The sequence below is a fragment of the Cydia splendana genome, chromosome 1 (assembly GCF_910591565.1).
Source record: "Cydia splendana chromosome 1, ilCydSple1.2, whole genome shotgun sequence".
NCBI classification, from domain to species: domain Eukaryota; kingdom Metazoa; phylum Arthropoda; class Insecta; order Lepidoptera; family Tortricidae; genus Cydia; species Cydia splendana.
In genome coordinates this window covers 8229039-8249898 of record NC_085960.1, presented here as the reverse complement: position 1 = coordinate 8249898, position 20860 = coordinate 8229039, and the positions used below count along the sequence as shown (strand labels likewise).

Sequence of the window (20860 nt, the reverse complement as noted above, 5' to 3'; positions counted from 1 at the left end):
TAATTCTTAGGCCTAACAATAATTAGGCAAAAAAAGAATTATGCTACATAACATTAGGATAAATACTCAATATGGAAAGTGCCATTAGGGAAAAACATATTAGGACAAAAAAAATCAGCCATTCGATAATAGGGAAACCAAAATTAGGGTATACGAGTGTTAGGACAACTGATCATTATAACAAACAATAATAGGGAATGCAAAAATAGGAGAAAAGACTTTAGGGATTCAGATATAGATCCTTGCTACAAGGATCGTCTTATAGAAAAGTTTATAGGGTTTTACATTTTGTAAGAATTTCCGCGAGCAAGTAAAAAAGCCGATTTTCATGTTTAAAAAAAAGATCCAATATTATTGCTTTAAAGTTATAGTTTTCCCCTAATTTACATTTTCTTATTGACTGCTATTACAATTATATTATTTATATTGCACACCGCTATACATGAATGGAGTGAACATTTTTTAAATATTTGAACTACTTCACTAAGTAGCGGCTCACAAAATACGTACACCTATGTTCCAAATTTCATAAAATATAACTTACAGTTTTCTAGTACATACGGACTGTAACATGCAGACAGACCGACATGACGAAACTACAAGGGTTCTGTTTTTACCACTTTATCTACGGAACCCTAAAAAAGGAGGCTCTATTAAATTTCAATTAGACTAAGCGAAGCGAAAGTAACTTTGTGTTGTTTATGCTAGCTCTTAATTTGGTGCAGGCCGAAGTTATTAGCTAAGCGCTAAGCCTGATGAATATTGGATGGAAATAAATTTTAGTTCTGAAACTTGACTAGAGTAAGCTTAAAGCAACAGCTAACCCGGGCTAATATTATATTAATCTCAGCTCTAGAATAATATAGTTTTCATTGCAATTAATCTGTTTATGTACTTATTACAATTATAGTAATAATTAATGACGCTTTGATAAAGTATATGCGACAAGAAATAATAATGCTGTGTCCAACTTATTTACTTTACAAGGTAAGTTCCTTTTAATAAATAAATTCTTATGAGAAAATAAATTTATAAACCCAATAAATATTTTTTCTAAAAGAAACCGAAACAATTGAAAATCATTAAAACGTAATAACTCAATTAAAAATAACTATGGTTCATAAAAAAAATGGCCCCAGTAGAAAAGTACGTAATCAAGAAATAAATGGATTATTTGTCGCCACGCGGCGAGAAGACCGTTTACATCGAAATGAAATTTTCACGCTATTGTGCTTCAGTGAAAAGAATATTGGCAAGACGTCCGGGGTGCCTGAAACGATATTACCCACTGAAACGTTGTAAACTGCGGCCGGTGGTTGCCCATAACCGTGCCAGGATAGCAAGGATACTCTAAAATAATTACGAATTCCAGAGCTTCTTTTTTAAACTTCTGGAGCATTGCGTTATATCCGAATGAGGCTTGGTTACTGCAGCAAAAATATTGAGAGAGGTTAGAAAATAAATGTAGTGTTTAACGAGTATGGAAAGATATAAATGGACTAAAACTAAGGCGAATGGAAACGTTCTGCGTATAGTTGGAGAGCAGCACACCTAAATAGAGAATATGAAAAGGCAAGATGGCTACAAGAATGGCTCGTTTAAATAAGATTCAATTCAATTGTTTTTCATGTACTTTGTGACATTTACAATATTCAAAGGAATAAAAGCCGGGAATGACATTTAGGTACCTGATAATTTCTTCAAACCTTCCCACACAAATTATATCATGCGATCAAAACTTTCGCATGATATAATTTGTGTGGGTAGTTAAGCAATTATCAGGTAAATGCCAGTCTTTGAATAATTTTACGGTTTAGACTAACTTGTTTACCGTTTTGATTTGAACCGTAAAATTATTCAATATTAGTATGTCTCGCAATAGTTTAAATTCGAACTATTCACCTTGCCATCCCGCCCTATATAGGGGTGACGATACTTGTTTGACTCTAACCAAAGAAAACCCGCTACCTACACAGAGGTTTATCTACTAGTTTTTGACTGATAAAGAGTTACGACTCTAGTACTGTAAATCAGAAACTGCGCGATTATTGCGGTAATTAAAGGAATAATGGAAATAAAACAGTGTAGTGCCTCCCGGGAGCCCCAGCGTTGAGCACCAATCTAAAATGCAGATGCAATCTAGAGCCCATCCGACTAACTGCATACGACGTCATTATAGAGTTTCTCTGATAAATGTTGAGCGCTCTAAAGTGTTAACGATGTGATTATCACATTGATAGCGTACAAAGGGTCTAGCAGGCTAAGGAAGGAGAAGTGGCCCCTGTGACGAATATCGGATTTTTATAATGTCATTTGTTGGCTATCTTATAATATAGAAACACCTTAACTTTCAGCCCCCTATCTTGAACCGTCACCGAGATAATGTCAAAATCGTCATTTTATGGACACATTTAATGATGATGATTTCTTTAAATGTAAGTATGTTCAGCGATTACTCCGGCACCTGTGATCCGATTTGAGTAATTTTCTTTTTGTTTGGAAGAAGTTACCTCCAAGGTGTTTCCGTATTATTTTTGGTTCTGGTCTGATGATGGAATCCATGAGGAATTGAGGGAACTCCTCAATTTTTAAAGGCAGGTGTTAAGTGATTTCGGGGTTTTCTAAAGTAAGTAACTCGAGCATTTGCTTCCGAAAACCACCAATTTGATGTACTGCAACTGTAGCCTTACCACGAGTTTGACATTGACATATTCGCTAACGTCTTATGCATCTAAATGTAACTTTTTATGCATCTCGCTCACACTAAGGTTAGTACGAGCGAGATGCATAGGAAGTAAGTTACACACATGCTAGCGAATATATCAATGTCAAACTTTAGGTAATCTGGTAAGGCTACTGATCGGGGCTTAGGGTTAGGAGTTAAGGGGTCAGGGATTAAGGGGTCGGGGAATGGCGGTTGAAAGGTTGCTGGTTCAGGATCGAGGGGTTCCTGGATCAGGGGTTGATGTGCTGTGAGGTTGAGTGATCGGGGGGCTGAGGGATTGGGTCAGTGGCGGGGCGGGCGGATGGATTTAGTTGACAGGAATTATAATTTCCCAGACGGACTCGTGAAAATTCCTGATTACATATTTACTAAAGTAATAGGTACACGAATTTAGTGTCAAACATGATCTTGATTTTCATTCATGCGTCGTGCTCTTAATAATGCGTTAAAACTAAAAATGGTAAAATAAAAACTTTTTACAAAAAAAATGAAACCGACTTCAAAAAGGATGAAATAAAATATTATCCTTTTTTATGTCTATGCGTTACCAACTCATATGTTTGAAGTCGGTGCCAAGCCAAGTAGTAACAATACCAGTCAAAAATAATCAGCTTTATGGCTATAAATCCCATTAGAACTGTACTAATAACTATTATAAATGTGTAAAGAATTCTGTCTGCCTCTTTGTCGCCTTTTCATGGCTAAACAACTGAACCGCTTTAGGTGAAATTTGGCAAGAAGGTAAATTCCTTGAATATTTTATATTTTGAAATGTAGTCCTCTGGATAAGGGACGGGAAATAACTCAGTCCGAATCTCACACTTGCGTGCTATAGACTGTTCGAGCATTAGTAAGAAATGCTCTTTAAAAAATACGACGGCAAAAAAATGCATTTATATTTACACTAATGTGCCGACAAACATGGTACGGAGTGCGCCAAGAAGGTTTGATCGTGTGTTCTGAGGTGTGTTCTTAGGTCCAGTCGAGGTCAATGATATGTTTACACTTTTGCACCTTACTCCTTTGTAATAAGGCGAAAAGTGTAAACATATTTTTAACGTCGACTGTACCTACAGAAAGTACGTTCATTGTCGTCGTGTAAGGCAATCCAACGTAGGTAAATCCTTATCGAATCGCACCAAAGTCATGGTATACTTCAAAATTTGGCTTGGCACCGACTTCAAACATATGAGTTGGTAACGCATAGACATAAACAAGGATAATATTTTATTTCATCCTTTTTGAAGTCGGTTTAATTTTTTTTGTAAAAAGTTTTTTTAACCGACTTCAATTTCATGGAAGGAGGAGGTTCTGTATTCGGTTGTGGCTATTTTTTTTTTTTCTATGTACGTTCACCGATTACTCCGACATCCGTAGTCCGATTTGAGTAATTCTTTTTTTGTTTGAAAGTAGCTACCTCCGAGTTGGTCCCATTTTAATTTGGTTCTGTTCTGATGATGGGATCCATGAGGAATTGAGGGAACTCCTCAAAATTTAAAGGCACATGCATGGTGTTTTGGACGTTTTCTTAAGCAACTCGAGCATTTTCTCCCGAAAACCACCAATTTGATGAAGTAGACCTAATGATGATGATTATTTTGATGATAATGATGATGATTTCTTTAAATGTAAGTATGTTCAGCGATTACTCCGGCACCTGTGATCCGATTTGAGTAATTCTTTTTTAGTTTGGAAGAAGTTACCTCCAAGGTGTTTCCGTATTATTTTTGGTTCTGGTCTGATGATGGAATCCATGAGGAATTGAGGGAACTCCTCAATTTTTAAAGGCACGTGTTAAGTGATTTCGGGGTTTTCTAAAGTAACTCGAGCATTTGCTTCCGAAAACCACCAATTTGATGTACTGCAACTGTAGCCTTACCACGAGTTTGACATTGACATATTCGCTAACGTCTTATGCATCTAAATGTAACTTTTTATGCATCTCGCTCACACTAAGGTTAGTACGAGCGAGATGCATAGGAAGTAAGTTACACACATGCAAATATACCAATGTCAAACTCGTGGTAAGCTGGTAAGGCTACTGATCGGGGGTTAGGGTTAGGAGTTAAGGGGTCAGGGATTAAGGGGTCGGGGAATGGCGGTTGAAGGGTGGCTGGTTCAGGATCGAGGGGTTCCTGGATCAAGGGTTGATGTGCTGTGAGGTTGAGTGATCGGGGGGCTGAGGGAGTGCGTCAGTGGCGGGGCGGGCGGATGGATTTAGTTGACAGGAATTATAATTTCCCAGACGGACTCGAGAAAATTCCTGATTACATATTTACTAAAGTAATAGGTACTTACACGAATTTAGTGTTAAACATGATCTTGTTTTTCATTCATGCGTCGCGCTCTTAACAATGCGTTAAAACTAAAAATGGAAAAATAAAAACTTTTTACAAAAAAAGCAAACCGACTTCAAAAAGGATGAAAAAAAAATATTATCCTTTTTGAAGTCTGCGTTACCAACTGATATGTTTGAAGTCGGTGCCAAGCCAAGTAGTAACAATACCAGTCAAAAATAATCAGCTTTATGGCTATAAATCCCATTAGAACTGTACTAATAGCTATTATAAATGTGTAAGTAAATCTGTCTGCCTCCTTGTCGCCTTTTCACGGCTAAACAACTGAACCGCTTTAGGTGAAATTTGGCAAGAATGTAAATTTCTTGAATTGTTTTATATTTTGAAATGTAGTCCTCTGGATAAGGGACGGGAAATAACTCAGTCCCAATCTCACACTTGCGTGCTATAGACTGTTCGAGCATTAGTAAGAAATGCTCTTTAAAAAATACAACGGAAAAAAAATGCAATGGATTTCCACTAATGTACCGACAAACATGGTACAGACTTAACAGACTGCGCCAAGAAGGTTTGATCGTGTGTTCTGAGGTGTGTTCTTAGATACAATCGACGTCAAAGATATGTTTACACTTTTGGACCTTACTCCTTTGTAATAAGGCGAAAAGTGTAAACATATTTTTAACGTCGACTGTACCAACAGAAAGTACGTTCATTGTCGTCGTGTAAGGCAATCCAATGTACAATCCTTATCGAATCGCACCAAAATCATGGTATGCTTCAAAATTTGGCTTGGCACCGACTTCAAACATATCCGTTGGTAACGCATAGACTTCAAAAAGGATAATATTTCATTTCATCCTTTTTGGAGTCGGTTTGCTTTTTTTGTAAAAAGTTTTTTCTCCATAGGTGTACCTTTACAATTACTTGTTGAAAAGAGCTGTCAAAAAAATCTCTGACAAAAAACCTGAGTTATACTCCTACTCATTCTTTGTAGCTATGATTTGGTTTGATTGCTCTACCTTATATAGTTCAGGAGAAAAACGACTTTGAAAAATGTGCCCATAAAATGACGTTTTTGACATTATCTCGGTGACGGTTCAAGGTAGGGGGCTGAAAGTTAAGGTGTTTCTATATTATAAGATAGCCAACAAATGACATTATAAAAATCCGATATTCGTCACAGGGGCCACTTCTCCTTCCTTAGCCTGCTAGACCCTTTGTATAGGATCACAATATATCGCATAAAATTATATGCAACGAAAAATTCTTGGCTCAAATTGGAATAATTTTCTAATCGCCAGCAATCCTAAAATGACAACCGAATGACATATAATGCTATAGTATACCCCACCTTACCTTATACCTTGTATGTATGATCCCAGTGCAGTGGCAATTTCTACGAATAAGAACTTTCAGTGATACCTACCTATGCATTTATGCGAAGTACCCTGGTCGAAGTGGAGAAAGCTCGAAATGATGCGACATCAAAATAGGTAACGTAAAACGTTAGGAAGATGCAATTATGCGATACGAAAAAAAAAACGTAGAAGGATGCAAAACATCACGGGAAGTACCACTGCAATAATGCGAACGCAGAATGACAAATAAATGCCCTTACCGGATTCCAACCCGTAACCATCGGCTTCATAGACAGGGTCACTATATACCCAATAGACCAGACCGGTCGTCAGGCCTGACCGATCGTCTTAGTTTGTAATATAGGTAACTGGCGAATATTGCAATCGACGAAACAAAAAGCGCCTTTTTATAATATTTGTAAGACAAAGAGGTGCCTCAAGCGTTTTTGTGTACCTACACGTAGGTACAAACATGTTCGAACGATTGTGCTCGTCGCTTATATAGAACGCTCGTCAAAAATTGCTCCTGGCAAATGCTGCAATAGTTTTGCAGCGTGGCATCGTAACTATCATATCATAAAGAAAGCCATATATTCGATTTTAGTGCTTGACGCAGCCAATGAAAGCTTCAAACGAATTTCCTTTGAATACATTTTTCATGGCCGAGGCAAAATTCCAACTCACGAAGCTTTTCAGTTTCCTGTAAATAAATAATTTAATTAGGAACCAACTTGGGAACAGCATTAGCCCGGAAAGGAAGCGGGCCGTTAGTCTAGTTTGAAGCTTTTATTATTTTAATGGCCCTAGTTGCGTCGTTAAACGATAACAAAGGAGTTAACTTTATACTTATTTAACGTATTATTTATAACACGATATAACTTTTGTCATTTACACCCGATAAAAACAGCCGGACATAAACAACGGGATTAGGCGAGAGCGTCCACCATTAGTCTTCAGCTCAGGATCGTCCCCGCAAGACTGCAGCGGTCTTGGAAGAGTAATCTACACCAACACTGGAAAGCCACTGAACAGGCTCGATAATGAATAAGAATCAACCTTTTTCCAACAACAACATTCGAACATTAAAAACATCTGCTTCTGCTTGGTATTTATTTGACCAACAGGTTTAAAAGTATGAGCGAGCTGCACTGTAACAGACATGATGTGAAATGAATATTTTTTAAACTAAAACGAATTAAACTGAATATTTAAGTGACTGACCTACAAATGCTACAATTACTTATTTCAAGTGACCTTTCGGATCAAAGCGGTCTCATTCATAATTTTAAACTGATGACTATTATCTAATTATTAGAAATGAATTACCGACGCCTGCAGCTGTGTGTAAAGTTTATAAAAAGTCAATATGTGTACAAGATGCTTAGTACAAGATTTAAATAGAAAGGAAATAAATCAGAACTCGAAAAGTAAAATGTTACTTCGCCACGGTCGTGTTGATGTTCACGCAATAGTCCACTCAAAAAGAAACTCATGGTAAACACGCCGCCGCTGCGTACGGTGACAAACGCCACAACTTTGCCCAATCGAGATAATCGCGAGATTAATGTTCTGCCGCGCTTAGCATAAGAGCAGTAACTCATTTTGAAATGTCATTCAATTGTATACTTTGTACTTATATGATATGTTCTACAATTGAACGAGATTTCAAAATGAGTTACTGCTCTTATGCTAAGCGCGGCAGTGTTTTTGTGGCAATAATCCTGACGTTTACGCTGCCCATAAAACTAAAGCGATTTTTTTTCATAACGCGAGGACGTACGTTACTGTACGTTAGGAGTTAAAAACTGCCAATTTCTCAATTGGTCTACAGAAGGCGGTACTAACGTGTTTGTCGTATTTATTAAATACAATATTACCTATTATTTAAATTTCTTAAAAATACAAATTTGCAAATGTAATTAAAAAATAAGAAAATATTCACGGGTTTTTCGCTATGCTTCTACGTCTTTAATCCATAACCTAAATTTACTTATATAGTCTATTTTTCTTATTCGATACCTGGTACTTAAACTAGCGGAAGCGCTTGTCAGTTGGAACCTAAAAATTTGCAGCGCCATCTACATTTAATTTTATGGCTTGAACATCATTTTTAAACACTTTACAAGGCACCTACCTACATAATCGTAATTAAGCTTAGAAACAAATTGAAAGTGGAAAAATTCACCGTCATGGGTGACACTTGAACACGTTTCTGCTTGATACGAAATTCATTTAGTATGAGATAGCGCATCGTTACTGGTTAATTTCCAATATGACTTGGTAGCCGTTTAACACTATTGTTACGGTAAAGGTCGCTAGGGTCTCCCTAAAACTTATATACGGTAAAAATATTCGCTACAATGGGTAAGGTCTTGGTAGCTCAGATGGTAGAGCACTGGGCTAGCGATCCATTGGTCGTAGGTTCAAGTTCCACCCAAGACGGTGAATTTTCCACTTTTAATTTCTAAGTTTCTACGTCCTTATTCTGACGACATCGGTATTCTGAATTGTCAGTTCCGGGATTTTTTCCGGCAATTAATATTGAATAAGATTTATTAGCAAATTCGTATTTTGATGAGTACTTAATGAAATTAAAAATGATAGGTAAGACGGTGAGTGTCAATAATTATTAATTCTATAGACAAACTGAGAATCTAATCAAATGATACCAAATTATTATGAGATAAAAATAGTACTTACTAATAGACATTACACAGACAGATGCGTGGAAAACTGCATTTATTATCCCAATCCACAAATCAGGCGATAAAGATCAGTGCAAAAATTACAGGCCTATAAGTATCCTATCTGCTTTTTCAAAATTGCTAGAATCCGTAGTGTACAGTTGTTTTTACTCACACTTAAAAGCCCTTATTTCTCCTAGCCAGCACGGCTTTGTACAAAACAGATCTACTATTACCAATTTATTGGTTTACAAGAACTATCTCTGCAGCGCTTTTGCTAAAAGATTACAGACTGATTCTATATACACAGATTTCTCAAAAGCATTCGACAAGGTTGATCATTCTATTCTCATCAGAAAACTAGAGGGGTATGGGGTTCACGGCAATCTGCTGAGATGGATTAAGTCTTACTTAGAGAACAGAAGCCAACTTGTTAATATCAAAGGTCATCTCTCTGCGCCCGTTACCATCACGTCTGGCGTACCACAAGGATCGCACTTGGGCCCGCTTTTATTTGTTGTCTATATAAATGACCTTGTCGCTGAGTTGACCTGTCCTTGCCTTTTATATGCGGATGACCTCAAGATTTTTACTACTATTAAGAATACTGAAGACTGCACAATGCTTCAACAGAATCTCAAGACTATATCTGAATGGTGCAACAGAAATAGGATGTACTTAAATACGGACAAGTGCTTCACGATCTCATTCACAAACTCCAAAAATAAAATCACTTTTGACTATACACTAAACAACGTCTCAATTAATCGCAAGCAAGTCATCCGCGACCTAGGAGTGTACTTCGACGAAAAATTAAATTTCCATTATCATTACGACCACTTGATCGGCAATTGCAATAAGCTTTTAGGTTTTATCACTAGAGCCTCCCGGGACTTTAAAAACAATCAAACAATTAAAATCCTTTACTTCTCTTTAATAAGAAGCATTCTGGAATACGGATCTATAATCTGGTCACCTTACTACAAAATTCACGTTGATCGCATAGAAAGGGTGCAAAAGCGTTTCCTTAATATCCTTTGCTATAGATCTCAGCTTGGTCGCACATACAGATCGTATTCCAGTAGGCTTAAACATTTCAACTTGCCATATCTGTCGACGCGGAGACAATACAGCGAGTTATTGTTTCTATATAAAATCATTCACTCATACATTGACTGTCCTTCCCTCCTTTCACAACTTAACCTAATTACACGCATAAATACACGAAACCCCTCACACAGAATTTTCCAGCTACAAATTTTCAAAAACAACACATCTTATTATAATCCGGTTACCAGAATGTGTCGATTGTACAACGACACAGTTGCTGAACATCCTTCTCTCGACATCTTTAATAATAATCTACCTAAATTCAAAATAAGCATTAAAAAAGCACTTTGTTAGATATTGTAATTCTCTGTTATTCTATTGTAATTTTCATAATAATATTAATAATGTCTCTCCTCACTTGTACTAACACAATGTAATATTGACATGATTTATGCTTATAACTGTTTGTAATTTTGATACCATAAGTTTGACATATTTGAATGACTATTTGATATTTAGACAAATTTATCGCATGTAAATTTTGTTCTTAATGTGCACACATATTTAGGGTTAGAGTCCAGTTCAGAACGCTGTACGCCTCTAATATGCATGTAAACGCAATGACTGTAACCTGTTTTGTGAGCCTAAATAAAAAAAAAAAAAAAAAAAAAAAGACATTTAAGATGTAATAGAGCTAGACCAAGAAAAGTCTGCAACGATTTTGATTGCACACGCAGTGCAAGTGTTATTTTAAACGTCAAACTTCTATGAAATTATGAATAACACTTGCACTGCCTAAGCTATCAAAATCGTTGCAGACTTGGTCTAACTCTAGCAGTCAATTTCGGGCAAGTATATAGGTAGTGAAAATAAGGAAGAATACTAGCAAAGTTAAGATAATTTGTGGGACTATTGAGTTATGCATAGCTCCAATAAGAAAATAAAATTAGCTGTCTTCACAAAAAAGAATTATAACTCTAACTGTAATTACTTACTATTTTTCTAATTTTTTCTTGACGAGTAAAAGTCAAGCATTTAAAAATTCTAATGACAAAAAACACTTCTACGAGTCAGTTAATAGCTCAAGAAAATAAAAAAAAATCTGCGGAAATAATTCGTATAATTTTGAAAATTGGCACAGTTATACCTTGTGGTGTCCAGATAACCATACTTAAAGTCCTCGAGCTTAGCGGGTGTGCTGAGGGTGTAGGGGGGAGGGGGGTGAAGGTACCTTATTCATGTTTTTGCTCATATCTCGAATATCTGTACGAATAGCATACAAAACAATAACAAAAATTTCCTACAAATTTGGTTATTTTTATTTTTACGTTACGATCAAATACTTTAGGGTTGTTAAAGTTAACAAAGAGATAAAAAATCGATTTAAGAAAACGTCGTTTTTTCGTAATTGTTCATCATAAATCAAATTTTTGTTTAGAATAAGCAAGAATATATAAATCAGTTACTTTTGTCCGAAGTAATTATAATGTTATTCGTACAGATATTCGAGATATGAGCAAAAATTGAAAAAAGAAACCTCTTATCTTCAATGGTACCTTCAACCCCCGCTACACCCTCCACACACCCCCTACCCTCGAGGACTTTTAGTATGTCTATCTAGACATCAGAAGGTATAACTATACCAATTTTCAAAACTACACGAATTATTTCCGCTAATTTTTAAAATTTTCTTGAGCTACAAATAAATTATATTTTCAACAAAACAGAAATGTTACTTGTCTTGTATTCCTTTATTAGCCTTATTTTATATATTAGGACTATATCAAAATCAATCAACATTTGGCATGATGTGCCTCATCCCTGTAGTTGCAGGCGTCCATAGGCTAGGGCAAATGCGGGTCGTATGATTGCTTGCCACCAGTGTGGTATAAAAACAACTGTATAAAAAATAACTATAAAGCATTTTTTGGAACAAAGTTCCATAACGCACGGTACGGACTTGGCGGATGGAGGCTAGGCGAAAAAAAGTATAAAGCGGGCCACAGACCATCAGTTTTAACTGCACAGTTTTAACTGTTCAGTCAAACTGTTCAGTTAAAACGTACGTGTGTAGGCAAATTTTGAACTGTGCAGTTGAACTGACGATCTAATCGAAATTTCATTAGATAAAGTTTTAACTGAACAGTTTGACTGGACGGTTAAAACTGTGCAGTTAAAACTGATGGTCTGTGGCCCGCTTAAGAGATTTCCGTCACGAGTTTCCGTCACGACTCTTTCTTAACTTCGTTTCAACCGATTGTCCCATGACACTCTCGCATTTTTTTTATTACGATAAAAGTTTAGAGTGATCAATTGTACTTAAACTTATTTTCCTTAGGATGTAAATACCTAATCCAAAAAAACACAAAACTATTATAGAGTCAGACCAAGAATAGTCTGCAGCGAATTTGATAGCCCACGCAGTGAAAGTGTTATTTTAAACGTCAAATTTCTATGAAATTATGACGTATAAATGACACTTGCACTGCGTGGGCTATCAAATCCGCTGCAGACTTTTTTGGTCCGACTCTAGCCATTTTTCGACCACTTCCACAAAAACGCATGTAGGTATCTCGGAAACTAAGTGTTGAAATGGTTACCACCATACACTAAACACTTACACACACACTAAATTTTTAAACATAGATATACAGGATTCAAATATGTGGGATATTTGAATTGGTATATCTATGTTTAAAAATTATTCAATGTGATTAATTTTATAGCCTTTTCAAATATGTTTACACAATTTATCAATCGTGACTGAATTCCGGATTGGTTAGATCGGTGTGTGCTTTTGCTGCCCAACTTGTTATAAAATGACAATATGACGGACGAATGTCTGAAATGTCACCGTATTTAAGAATTATTTTGAATTATGTTGAAAAACATTGTGTGTATAACATATTTATACTGTGAATACCCATTTTATGAAACGTCCGCTAAACTAGCATAGGTCCGACGCTGACAGTGGTCACGGGTAGGGATTGCAAACCGGATTGATTTTCAATCCGGCCGGATCCGGCCGGATTTTGGCCTCAATCCGGCCGGATCCGGCCGGACCGGATCCGGTTAGGTATAAGGATATTAAAGTTAATTAAATGGCATATTTTTCAAGTTTTATGCGTTATATGAGAAACAAAGGGTATTTTTACAACAAATGTATTCATAAAACAACAATTTGAAGTTAATAAGAAATAACTTTTTAACAATAAAATAAAACTAAGTATTAAAAAATGTCACATAGTCAATCTCAATTTAAAAATAAAATATGAAATCTAAGTCATTTATTAATTTTATTATATTTAATCATTCACATTCTGCTCAAATTTATACGTTTACAATAAAAATATAAATTTGATTACATTCCAAAGCCTGTTAATGGGATAATTATGGGATGGAACTCCTTGAAACGACAAGTTTTTGTACTTAACTGTTCTTTGATGGAATTATTTGTAACGCCGACATCCATTCTAGTAACAAGATATTTTACTTTTAACCAAAATTGTATGAAATGCGTTCCAATATTATCTTGCTTTCATTTTTTATCCGTGAAAATAGTTTTATAGCCTAAATCACAAATAAATAAATAATTCATGAATAAATATTTGGGGACAATTTTATACAGATCGACCTACTCGTAGCCCCAAACCAAGCAAAGCTTGTAATATGGGTACTAGCTAGCTCTAGGTAGTACTACTTGGCGACGATATATATACGTATAGTATATTGATAAAACATGCTTATATACGTGGAAAACACTCATAACTCAGGAACAAATATCTGTGTTCATCACACAAATAAATGCCCTTACCGGTATTCAAACCCAGGACCATTGGCTTCATAGTTCATAGGCAGGGTCACTGAATGGTCACTACTCACTAGGCCAGACCGGTCGTTACAAATGCCTTCCATGGCATCTCCATCCTTTAATAATGTTTACTTCTAATTATTTAAGTAATCGTCGTATCGTGCCGATTCGTGCCACTAACATGAAAGAAGAGGAAATCCTCTTTTGTTCTCAATCATCGTCATATTAAATATCTTCTTATTTTACTAAATTTGGATTTTTTCATTCGTTCTTTATTCTGTTTAACTTCTTTCTTCTATCCGTTGCCTTTTTCTCACTTAAAACGCGCAGTGGGTGCTGCGTGCGGTCTTTTTTTCTATTTTCCCGGATCCGGTAGCTCCTAAAAAGTGCCGGATCCGGCCGGATTACCGGATCCGCCGGACCGGATTGCAATCCCTAGTCACGGGCGTACTGGCGTGAAGAATGGGCGCAAGGTATTGCCGCGTAGGGTGTAATTTAGTAGGCAAAATGTTGAATTCATCAAATGATGAATGAAAAAATTAACGTATCGATAAAAGGACAAGCAATAATGAAGATCTACTTAAAAGCTATCGACTGAAGTAAGTTTCATATACATTTTCGTCGTAGTACTTCTAACATAAGGAAATAAAGACAGTGTTAGGCATGTTTTCAACTTAAGATTCTATCGAGAAAATAATGTGCCGTCGTGTTTCTGACAAGCAATAACATAGTTCAAGGACTGAAGTTATACATACTAGAAAATAATGCATGAAATCCTTGTAAAAGTCTGTAAATATGGTGACAAAAAAGCGCATTTTACTACACACCGCGCCTTAAGTTAAGTTTGACTGTTTAATGATGTGGCCTACACAGCCGATAAAACCTCATTCATAGAACTTAGCATACCACTGCTATATTTTTTTTCATCTAACAAATAGAAACGTTAAATGATAAACAATTATCATTATCGACAACTTCTTTATACGCCATGAAGTAGTTGTTTATTAAACTGAAAACTGTTTTTCAATATCCCGAAAGAGCCAAAATCATATCATTATTAACCACGCTAATGATAATTATGGTGCACAGACCTATAAGTAATACCTAGCTGAGTTCCAACTCCCAGTACAAGTTAGCTCCAGAAATGTTGTACTTACATATGTACATTTCAAAATTAAGCTTCTTAGTTTGCAGAGCTCTCTTTTACCGCCACTACGTGTAGGAAAACCGCTACTTTTGCAAGATAAATTGAAATATTCGGGGCTAGCAAATAGGAATGCTCTTAAACCCTGCATTATGCAAACTTTCTCCCTACCGAAGCCACGTACCGCGACCTAAAAGCTAGACCAGAAATATGTGATGGATTGGATAGGTAATATTGTGAAACGTAATGATCAAACTTAGCCATGAAAAAGTCAGTGTTTTAAAATGAATCACTGTGATGTCATTTATTTTGCAGGTAATTGCAATATTGCATTAAACTCGTTTTGACTAGAAAACTCCCGTGAGAAGTCATTCATACTATATATATACAGATTTTTGCACTAATGTTTAACAAACTGTATCTCAAAAACGATACGATATTTTCCCTCCGGCCGTTTTGGTAACCAAGTTTCGCAACTAGTTGTTGAAAAAGAATTAATAATCTTGTTACGCAACTAGTTGCCCAAGAAGAAAATATATTCCTCAACCAAAACTAGCGAAGATGACAGTGGAGTTTCGCAACCAGTTGACGAAAAGGAAATAATTGTCTTTGTTTAAAACTATAGTTACCAAATAAGACTCTCATTTTAATGGCAAATCTAAGGACATTTGTCCTACGTTTAGCTGACCTTAGCTGAAAGAGTCTAACGTACGAAACTTTCTTTTCAAAAAACATTTCCTTTACAACTTAACTAGACGGAGCCCCGCTTCGCGGGGCTCCTATTTCTGGGCGGTTTGCCCTTCGGGCATCTGAAGCTACCTAACGAACCTAACCTACCTACCTACCTAGGCTTTTTCCCCCAAAGTGTACTATTTTCACGGACGTCACACTAAACTAAATCAATAGGTAGGTAGGTTAGGTTCGTTAGGTCGCTTCAGATGCCCGAAGGGCAAACCGCCCAGAAATAGGAGCCCCGCATAGCGGGGCTCCGTCAACTCTGGGTAAGTAGGAAATGTTCTCGGAAATATTGATTTTAAATATTTCTACGTTCTAAGTGTCAGAGACCTATTCTTCATTGGCAACTGGATGTAAAACAGGAATATATTTTCTTCTTGGGCAACTAGTTGCGTAACAAGATTATTAATTCTTTTTCAACAACTAGTTGCGAAACTTGGTTGCCAAAACGGCCGGAGGGGATATTTTATGTCAATTGACCTAATTTTAAGAGACCTCAAAATCTCACAACTATGGTGCTTAACTAACTAATTAGATAGGTATTGAACCCTTTGACCAAAATTTTAATATTGGACTAAGTATAGTTGGGTTGTTTTATAGTACCTACTGCTTATAAAAATGTTAACTTTTCTTTTCATTTCAATAAATTAATAATTATACAACGGAAACACGCAACGTAGTGATCACTATATATAAATAATAAATAATACTTATACAGGAAAAAACCACAAAATTGATTTAATCAAACATTCAAGTAACCATACATAGAGAAATCATCAATGATATTTTTTACTACTGATGTATATTTCTGCACAGCAGTTGATATTTCTTCATATGTGGATAATATGTTTTTACTTCGGACGTGACCTTCCTGTTGCAAACCATTGGATAACCACAAAGCAGTATTAGCCACAATGAGGCATGCCGGAGCAACCACTTTCAAGTCGTTATCGAATGAAGTCCTAGGGTATAAAGCTTCGGTACCATATCCAGCAGTCTTGATATAGTTGTCAAACGTTTCATAATAAGTATCCAAGAGTTGCCCAAAATGTTGTCTTCTCAAAGTTGAATCTGTACTACTTGTTATAAGGTAGAGAACATCATAAGCCAGGCTGCAAGTACGAGTGGTCTGATAGTCAATAATACAAGCTTCGACAGGTTTCGTATCCTAAAATAAAAATAAAATATTTATTAAGAAATAGGCAATTAATATATGTACTTACAGAGAGCCAAAAGAAACGCTTATGGCATGTGCCGCTTAAGAATTTTATCCGATTAGATACAAATTAAAAACAGTCGTCCGATGCTACTATTTTATTATTACTTGTTAGGTGCAACTCAATGAATTACTGAGTTTTGTTATTGAAACAGCAATGAGATACCTACTCTGTATTTAAAAAGAATATTTTCTTTCCACATGTCACCATGGCAAATGCAAGTTGCTGCCGTAAATTCTGCAGTCTGTTTGATATATTCGACGCAGTTTCGCTGTAAGTTTGACAACAGTGATACATATTGTGTATCGACAAACTTCTCCAGTGCTTTTAAAAGTCTGTCATTTAACACTTCCATAAACCTTTTATCAGTCAAGTCACTTAGAGGTACACATTTTTGTTCAATCTCATTGTATAGTTTCTCATCGATTTGTTTTAATATGAATGACAATGCATGAAACTTTGCTAACGATTTGAGTGATACAAGCGTGTGATCCAAATCCAAAAATGCCTGCCCAGTATAAGGCATGTAGCCATCTTCACGCATATCTTGCATCACTATAACCTCTTCACAATATTTTTGACGTATATAATAACATGTAGGTATAACAAAATGAACGACAGATAAACTTTGCTGTATTTCTCTATATTTGCTCAGTACCAGACGGTATACAAACATTTCTCGGTCAAACATGCGCGTGACCGCATCGCTGAGACGAAATCTCTTATCAGTGGGAGCCAATTTTAGTACCAACGATAACTTAACCTCTTTCTCAGTGCCATCCGTACCTATTAAATACAAAGGCACCAGAAAACCGAAATAATTTTGGCCGATACTCTCAAAATCACGCAAAGCATAGTGCCATTCTAAGAAATCACAGAACTCAGCAACATTTTCTAATATTTCATTTAAATTATATTCTTTTAACGCGCACATTTTAAAATCTGTATTATTAAACAATTGGATAAACACATACAACCGCCTATTATTGACTTTTGTTGTACACGATTAGACACTATTGATAACACGATTATATGAAATCAATACAAAACGAAAAGTGAACTATGCAGTCGTCCATGCGTCGCAAGTGAACGCAGTTGACTGACTGGACCGGGCGTGAGTCATCTAAAACAAAAGTAGACAAGAATGAAGTAGAACAACATTATTTAGCTGTTACATAACCTCTGTAGTAACTACTTGAAATGTAGCGATTGTATTCGTTGCTTTTTAGGGCTCCGTAGCCAAAATGACAAAAACGGAATCCTTATAGTTTCATCATGTCCGTCCGTCTGTACGTATGTGAAAACCATTTTACTCGGAAACTATTAAGTAGATATATATTCATGAAATGTGGAACATAGGTGTATTTTGTGAGCTGCTACTTACTCTACTTAGTTAAGAAATTAAATTTTATTATAAAAAACATACATGTACCTAATTAAAAGTTTTTATTTTAAGAAAAGCCATCGTGTGTCACATCATTCGATACCTAGGTCTTAAAAATAACATTAAGATTGCTGAGAGCATATATTTTTCGAGATTCAGTACAAATCCGTTCAGTTTCAATACTTTTGGAAATAATCGCCCTGATAGTTAAAAATATTGTTTTTGCGATAGACATGTTTATGGATACATTTGACCTAGACGCCAAAATTAAAGTTTATTCTTAAAAAAGCCGAATTAAAGAGCAACTAAAGGGTTATTAAAGTAAACATGACGCTTATATAAAGGTCACTGGTTCTATTTTGTTTATTTATAATAAAGTCCGCGTAGAGATTAAACACAGCGTCTAAATAAATTGCCATTCAAATATGCTAAGCGGAGGGAAGGATTGTCCCTCAAAGCTCAAAGATTTAAATGTATGCAAATATAAAATGAACTGTCACCTCGTTTCACCGATTTACCGGCTGACGGCGTCGCCTGAACCGTGTTAAATACGACACTAAGTTTAGATTAGCTCTCAGACTAGAGTTATTCAGGAATGACTTAAACCTTGAACAAATTACACAAGGGCACGGCTGACATGCAATTTTGAATGCGGTATGTGTTTGAGTTTATCTATCATTAACAAAATAATGCACATGCGGTAGTGGCCATATACTAGAGGTATATCCCCAGAAGGATTAATAACGTTTTGAGTCCTATTCCATAAAATAACCTTCCTCTTTAAACATGATTTGTCGACTAAAAGTTGGCAACTGTACGTCTGAGTGTGGATGTGCGTTAGGTGTGGTGGGTGTATGTAATAACGTATGCATAAAGAGGGAATTTAGAAATCCATTTCTGTGAATTTGATATATCATTAAGCTAAGGTCATTAAAATATTCATAACAACAAGTCGATTTAGATAACATATCACGCCCATTCATTTAATTAACAAATAGAAGTGCTGTGGTAGAAAAAAAAATGAGTGTCAATGCTAAGGTCAAAACCGCGAACCTTCATTAGTCTTTCAGTACATAATATTAAACGATCAGAGTGCCCAAAATTACGGTTGGATTACCTCGAAAGGAATGAAAAAGGTGCACTTATTTATGTGTATCTACGTGCCGACCCTGGGTCGCACAATTTATTTTGGCTACAAATATAATGACCACCAAAAAATACTTTGGTACCCTAAATAAAGAAATCTGTCGTACCAAAAAAAATACTGAACACCAAAAAAATAAGGCCTAAAATTACAAAAGTACCACCATTTTAATAACGACTGCACTTGAAATTGTATTCAAATACCAAATCAATCACCAAAAATCATTAATGATCACCAAATCTTGAAGACGAAATTAATGCGATATTTTCACCTAAATAAACCACTATGATTACCAAAAAATGTATACATATTACCAAATAAAGTAAAATGATACCAAAATTACTAGCCCCTCCCGCTCAACCCCCGTACACCGCACCGTATACTTACCTAACCTAACCTACTTTTCTAGTAGCATACTGAAATGCTACTAGAAAAGTAGGTTAGCTTAGGTTTGAACTGCTATCAGATAAGTGGGTTAGGTTAGCACTGCGACTCTTACAGTAACGAAATGCTACTAGAAAAGTGGGTTAGGTTAGGTCGGAACTGCGACCCTTACAGAAACTGAACGCTACTAGAAAAGTGGGTTAAATTAGGTTTGAACTGCGACCCTTACAAAAACGAAATGCTACTAGAAAAGTGGGTTAGGTTAGGTTAGAACTCCGACCCTTACAGAAACGAAATGCTACTAGAAAAGTGGGTTAGGTTAGAACTCCAACCCTTACAGAACCGAAATGTTACTAGAAAATTGGGTTAGGTTAGGTTTGAACTGCGACCCTTACAGAAACAAAATGCTACTAGAAAAGTGGGTTAGGTTAGGTTTGTACTGCGACCCTTACAGAAAAGAAATGCTACTAGAAAAGTGGGTTAGGTTAGGTTTGAACTGCGACCCTTACAGAAACGAAATGCTACTAGAAAAGTGGGTTAGGTTAGGTTTGAACTGCGACCCTTACAGAAAAGAAATGCTACTAGAAAAGTGGGTTAGGTTAGGTTTGAACTGCGACCGTTACAGAAAAGAAATGCTACTAGAAAAGTGGGTTAGGTTAGGTTTGAACTGCGACCCTTACAGAAACGAAATGCTACTAGAAAAGTGTGTTAGGTTAGAACTGCGACTGTTACAGAAATGAAATGCTACTAGAAAAAGGCGACAAAGTGGATTAATTAATTTAATAGATTAAATATTTGCACATTTTTAATTAAAATGTGGTTATAATTTTGGTGGTCATTTACTATTTTTGGGTTTACAATGATTATTTTGGAGTCATTTGCTTTAATAGGATAGCAAGATGTAAAAATTTGGTTATCATATCACAT

At 35.9% G+C, this 20860-nt stretch overlaps 1 protein-coding gene across 1 annotated transcript; it reads right to left on the bottom strand.

The window, feature by feature from the left end:
* Positions 1–16521: 16521 nt before the first annotated feature.
* Positions 16522–18101, bottom strand: LOC134794550 (uncharacterized). Its single transcript, XM_063766388.1, has 2 exons — positions 17191–18101; positions 16522–16972 (listed from the first exon to the last, which is right to left on the bottom strand). Exons 1-2 carry the CDS (start codon positions 17953–17955, stop codon positions 16547–16549), a joined length of 1191 nt encoding a protein of 396 aa, XP_063622458.1. The 5' UTR covers positions 17956–18101; the 3' UTR covers positions 16522–16546.
* Positions 18102–20860: the final 2759 nt, after the last annotated feature.

Bases quoted from the DNA above. Each gene is read 5' to 3' on its own strand.
- LOC134794550 (XM_063766388.1), bottom strand. From the start codon at position 17,955: ATGTGCGCGTTAAAAGAATATAATTTAAATGAAATATTAGAAAATGTT. The intron at 16,973-17,190 runs GTAGGTATCTCA...TTTTTATTTTAG, and splicing joins ATATTCTTTTTAAATACAGA to GATACGAAACCTGTCGAAGC.